Genomic DNA, 5786 nt, shown 5'->3' with positions numbered 1-5786 from the left:
GTGTGTGTTTGCCTGAGGTCGATGCCAACGTTTTTTCATCTAAAGAAGCAAAATCCTCAAAACCATTCTTTGTAAAATATAGCTGTCTCCACAGCAATCCTCTCATTAAGTCCTTCTCTTTCAAATTGGGTTAGTCATGTTCCCTGCAGAGAAACACACACAGCCTTGGGTCTGCAAGCCTAAAATGTAATTAAAACCAGAGCACATCCTATTTCAGCTGCAAATAGACTATTGATATTAGGTATAATTCCTTGCATGCACATCCAGAACTTGGCCACTGAGCTTCATGTCCTACCCCATATTGTCAGTTGCACGCATGCTTCCCTTTCCTGAATGACGTTGTATGCAGAACACAGTGGATAACAGGCAGGGAGGCGGGAATAGCAGATCTAACAGCAGACGCCTGGAAATATACCAAAAACACCATACTGTGCTCAAATCAATTTCTCCAAAACAAGAGAACTGAATAACGTATTATATTATAAAAATAATTATAATCCACGTGTGCTGCATTCATAGATATTAATGTTTTATTTCTGTTTAATTACATATACTTACAAACTGTTTGCAACAGTTTAACACTGTCAATCTTTCCCACGAAAATGGAACTTTAAATGGAATTGTCTCATAGAAAATGGAAAGCATCCAAATGCAGGCATTACATGAGGATGGGCACCTTTAATTTGGAAAACACACATATAAATCATGTTATGAGTCCAGGGTCTAGAAAATGATGTTAGAAATTGACCACAATAGTATGAATAGACCAAGGGATCACTTCTTTTTCGCTAATACATCAAGCAAACTCAAAGACCTAAAACCTTTTTTACTTAAATCCAAGCCCTAGAGAGTGTTGTCAAGGCTAGTATCCGGTGATCACCACTGGGAAATGCTGAGCACATTGTAATGTCAGAAGGTACTCTTCCTCGTCAAACAAAAACACAGTTGTCGGATAGCGATATCCTTCGGCAATTCCTGAAGGCACATCCGTTGGTTGGTGTGCCCGCTGTGTGACTGATACACATGTATGGCTTCTCACCTCTGCCTGGAAAAGAGGTTCCTGAAGGCGTTATTGTAATTTTTGTTAAACGCTGTGTAGATGAGAGGGTTAAAAAATGAGTTTGAGTATCCCAGCCATAAAAAAATGCTCTTCCAAATGGGCGGGATGTCGCAAGAGCAGAGAGGGTTGATCAGTTCAGTGATGAAGAAGGGGATCCAACACAGTACAAAGACCCCAATCAAGATGCCCACCATTAAGGCAGCTTTTTTTTCCTTCTGCTCCCGCCAGGTGTCCCCATCTGTCTGGAAAGTGACGGTGGCGTGGCGAACCGTAAAGACCATCTGGGGCTGATGGGAGGCTTCTTTCACCTGCAAATCAAAGCACTGTTGTTACTAAGAGGCATTGGGTCGATGTGGTACACCAGTGCGACATAGAAACTCAAGGAGCTCACAAGCTATGCATGCAAAGGGCTAGTGACCAGAAGAGAGGACCTTTTGCAGTGCAAGAAAACGCTGAATCAGCGTATCAGATTGAACCCTTGTTTATGGATAACGTCTTGTTCCCCCCTCCAGTGCCTTTCCCTACATTTAACTTATATTGTCAGCCTTCGATGGGAGTTGAAGTTACGTTTTTGTGTGAGGAGGCAAATTTGGAGAAAGAGACCTCTTCTGAGTTTTGTGAGGGGTTGAAGTCAGGGCTTAATTTGTGCTGGTGGTTGCAAATGATCGAAACAAGCAATTAATGTTGGCGCCCAGGAACTCATTTTTTCACCTTTAGTCTTTGACCCAGAAAAAGGAGCAAGATGAAGGAATATAAAGATAGGAAAACTTTGACAAAGGGAGAAAACAGAGATGTAAAAGAACCTGCAAGAGTGAAATAAAGAGACATGTAGTAGGGTTATTAAAGAAAGAGGTATGAGGTAGAATCAAGATTAGAAAGCTATCAGCACCCGTGGAATTGTGTAGCTCTGGTGGTGGTCCCCGAAAAAAACTTTGGACTACTCTATTTCAATTTTTTTTTTACAAATTAAGCACAGACTGATTGCCAAGGACATGTGTTGATACCGTATGTCATAGCACGTCAACAACCCTCATGGTTTCTCTACCAACTACCCAGCAGTTGTTTGGTCAGGAAAGGAGGGAACAACTGTAAAGGCACGTGGTTTTAGTACTTATTGGTAATAATATCATGAGCCAGGACTGAAGGGCAATATGAGATCACTTCACTAAGCAGGATGAATCCTTGATCAGGAAAACCAACAGTTAATGTCCAAACTGCTGTTAATTCCCAAATATCTGCCAAAGCATGTTCTACCAGCTCCGTGCTTGACCCGGAAGAAGTCTATTTCAGACTAAATAGGTAAAACTGTGGGTTCTAAAGAATCTTGGGTTCACTTTGTTCCAAGATGATGTTTCTTTATAATTTTCTGCAAATGCAATTATTCTCAGTTGTTTATTCAGTAACATATAGAACACATGGAAGGCAATTAGGAGTGATGTTTGATTATTCTTGCTCGAAGGGGAATGGCAAAGCGGCAGCAGCGTGCAAGAAAAGCAATATGTTTAAGTCCCTATAGAGCTGAAAAGAAATATTCTGAGACCCCCTTTATTCAGCCTAAGGCCAATGAATATATATTGGAAGCTGGCATCTTAAGGGCTTTCACAACATTGTGCACGGTGACCCAATGATTTGTATCGCGCCACAGGTCCGTCATATGAACAAAGAATCTGTATGTTGCTTATTATTCAGTAATGTGTAAAGTGCACATGGAGGTGACATTGTATGCTACCATGGATACATTATTTCTGTTTTGTTACTCTCCTGAAGCAACAAAATTCACTGACAACAAATGATCATTCACTACTTTTCTTTAACTCGTTTATGTTTTGCTCTGAAACCACCCTTTTATTTTTTATTTTTTTGCATTACTGCATTTAATTGAGTTTTTAATACACAATATAACTTTAATGGCATTGTGTTATCAATCATTTGGCAAAACTGCTCAGATGTTTGTCACTGTCTTCCAATCCAACATGCCTTGCGCAGCGTGGGTCACTGGAAATGGTGATCAAATGGAGATATGGGGGCACAATGCTACTTAACACACTCAAAAGGACCAATCTGTGAAAAGGACAAATCTGTGTATTAACCAGGTTCCAGGCTACTAACACTGTATTTTATTTCCTGGCAAACACCTTGTAGTTACATCTGTATATTATTCATTAAGACAACCTGAAAATGCATACAGTGGTCTCATAGCAACAAAGTACTTCTCTTGAATGGTTCAAAGACAACATTGATCATAAGTACGCATGCTGAGAAATCAACAAACCTCAACAACCTCTGGCATGGGTGTGATGGTGTTCGTCTTCCTTGATCCAATCCGAAATTTTGCAGCTTTGTATATTTTCCAGTACACAAAAAGCACTACACACAAGGGGAGGTAAAATGCTCCAAAAGTTGAGAAAATTGTGTAGGAGGGTTCTTGACTGACTTGACACTCTTCGTGGAACTCCGTGTAGGTTTCGCCCCATCCGAAGAGAGGGGAGAGGGAAATCACCGCTGAAAGTACCCAAGTCATGCCAATCATGATGTTGGAAATCTTTTTTCGGGTTTTTAGGGTGTACTCAAGGTGTCTGGTGATGGACCAGTAGCGATCCAAGGCAATGGCTGTGACGTTCCAGATGCTGGCCGTGCAACACAGTACATCGAAGGAGATCCAGATCTGGCACAGCACGCGGCCCAGCTTCCAGCGCCGACCATTCAGTTCATGAACCAAGCTCAGCGGCATCACCAAGGCGGCCACCATCACATCAGAAATAGCCATTGAGGCCACCAGATTATGCGGCACGCGGTGGAAAGTCCTCACCCTCAAGATGGTCACCAAAACAAGCACATTCCACAAGAAGGTGGCGATCACCAGCATAGCCAGCAAAGTTAGGATGAGCACACTGAAAACTGAGAAGGGGTACCTGCTTAGGTCTCTGGATCCCGCACTGCGATTGGTTGAAACAGTAATGTTCCATTCCATCCTACATTTGCTGCCAACATGAAAGATGGACAGAAGATAAGAGGTTTTCGGGGATACTTATATCAAGAGCATTGGAAGCCCAAATATTTGAAGTCAGGTTTCACGTCGAACATGCACAGCTTGCGAGCCACCCTTTGTCAGGGGCTGTCAGAGTCATGGATGCTTTTCAGGGTTCACCCAGGCATGGAGACAAAGTATGCGTAAAGAACACATCTCCACTGCGGCCATGGTCATTCGAGATCAGCTTATCCTTACACGAGCACAAAAACTGAAAAAAAGAAATCAGCGAAAACGTTATTAAACAGCAGGATCCATTAAACATACATTAATCTCACACGAATTTGCTTTGATTTGCACTCAATCTATAGCAGGCTAATTAGTGTCTCGGTCTCTGCACAGCATGCATTTTCCCTCGCTCATTAATCGTGGATGGTTTAAATGCTCCTTCTCAACTATAAATACTTGTGCGAGGAAGACCATATCTGAAACACTCCAAATTCAATTAGCTGCCTAGTCGCTAATTCTATAGCCACTCTCGGAGCACCTCGCGCAGTCTGATTGCAATCCCACTGCAAGAAGTCAATGCTGGCGCGAGGACAAGCGATCACCTTCCGCTCCCCCTCGCGCGCGCTTCTGTTGCTCACAGTAATGAATGGTTCTGAAGTCAGCCCCAGCTTTCGAACCTTTAAAAACGAGCTTTACGTCCAGCGTGCCCCATCAAGCGCACAGCTCGCGCCAGATTGATAAAGTGTGGCAAGTGCCCAGCAGTGGCTAATATCCTCGCATGAACTTACCTCTGCAGCCAGGGTGCTTAGTCTATGAATGTGGTCTCCGGTGCGTCAGGGTGTCTGGCTGAGGAGCCGAAACACAGCCGGGTTCTCGAGAATGAATGAGATACACATCTTTGCTGGAACTTAACGATCTAATATGGGATGGAGTTATCGCCGTTGTGGGTTGCTTGCTCAGCGATTGGTATGCTATTTTGGGAAGATCTGTCTGAAATGGCAAGTAAGGTCAGCACTTTGTCCAAGTTTCCATTCTTAGCAGAGATGCACTTCTGCAAAAGCCTGTCTTAGCGTCCTGCAGAATTTACATGAGCGACTATTTATTCTAATACATTTATACAGCACTTTCCACCACTGCCAAGGCTACGAAGCGCTTTACGCAGGAACCGGACAGCACGCTACTCTGTGGGATGCTTACAACAATTAGAGACTTTGTCAATTATATGGAAGTATAATTGACTTGCTGTTTATCATGCACATTATTTTCCTATAATGTCATGCTGTTTACTTCTGCTTTTGCTAACATTGCGCATCCCACCTCATAATGTGCCTCTCTCTGTATTCATCAGGTGCTGCGTGTACTCACCCTCTCTAGCCGTCGGTGCTGCTGATTGAATCAGTTGTCCTTTCATCCTAACCCGCTCATTATTTGCCATTCTTTGAAATTGTCTCCAGCCTCTTCCAGCGCAGCTCTGCCAATGAGCAGTACCTCAGCCTGACACCAGGCAAGCCCTGCCTGCCGCTTCTAATACAGAACCGCGTTAACTCCTTCATGTCCGAAACCAGAGCTGCTCTGCTGGTGTGGTGTCTCTGGCGTGCAATTTTTGCACTCCCAGCGCAGCTGGATTGAAAATGAAGAAAAATATTAATCCTGATAGATTGTGACTCGGGGCTATTTGTCCGGTAAGAGCACGTGGATTGAAAATGTACGGCTCTCTGGGATGTATCTGCAATCAACGAAGGTTTTCAA

At 43.3% G+C, this 5786-nt stretch overlaps 1 protein-coding gene across 2 annotated transcripts; it reads right to left on the bottom strand.

The window, feature by feature from the left end:
* Positions 1–544: 544 nt before the first annotated feature.
* Positions 545–5521, bottom strand: HTR5A (5-hydroxytryptamine receptor 5A). 2 transcript variants are annotated; one of them, XM_078664350.1, is made up of 3 exons: positions 5403–5521; positions 3333–4299; positions 545–1368 (listed from the first exon to the last, which is right to left on the bottom strand). In XM_078664350.1, exons 2-3 carry the CDS (start codon positions 4029–4031, stop codon positions 1036–1038), a joined length of 1032 nt encoding a protein of 343 aa, XP_078520476.1. In that variant the 5' UTR covers positions 4032–4299; positions 5403–5521; the 3' UTR covers positions 545–1035. The 2 variants fall into 2 exon arrangements, with proteins under 2 accessions (XP_078520476.1, XP_078520477.1); XM_078664351.1 differs by lacking the exon at positions 5403–5521 and adding an exon at positions 4826–4925.
* Between the last annotated feature and the right edge of the window lie 265 nt (positions 5522–5786).

Source organism: Lissotriton helveticus, chromosome 10 (assembly GCF_964261635.1).
Source record: "Lissotriton helveticus chromosome 10, aLisHel1.1, whole genome shotgun sequence".
In the NCBI taxonomy this organism is placed as follows: domain Eukaryota; kingdom Metazoa; phylum Chordata; class Amphibia; order Caudata; family Salamandridae; genus Lissotriton; species Lissotriton helveticus.
This window is presented reverse-complemented; position numbering and strand designations above follow the sequence as displayed.

What these genes read in the sequence shown, in the direction of transcription:
- HTR5A (XM_078664350.1), bottom strand. Translation starts at nt 4,031, where the DNA reads ATGGAATGGAACATTACTGTTTCAACCAATCGCAGTGCGGGATCCAGA. An exon ending in CCATGCCAGAGGTTGTTGAG is followed by an intron (nt 1,369 to 3,332) that starts GTTTGTTGATTT and finishes TTTGATTTGCAG; the next exon opens with GTGAAAGAAGCCTCCCATCA.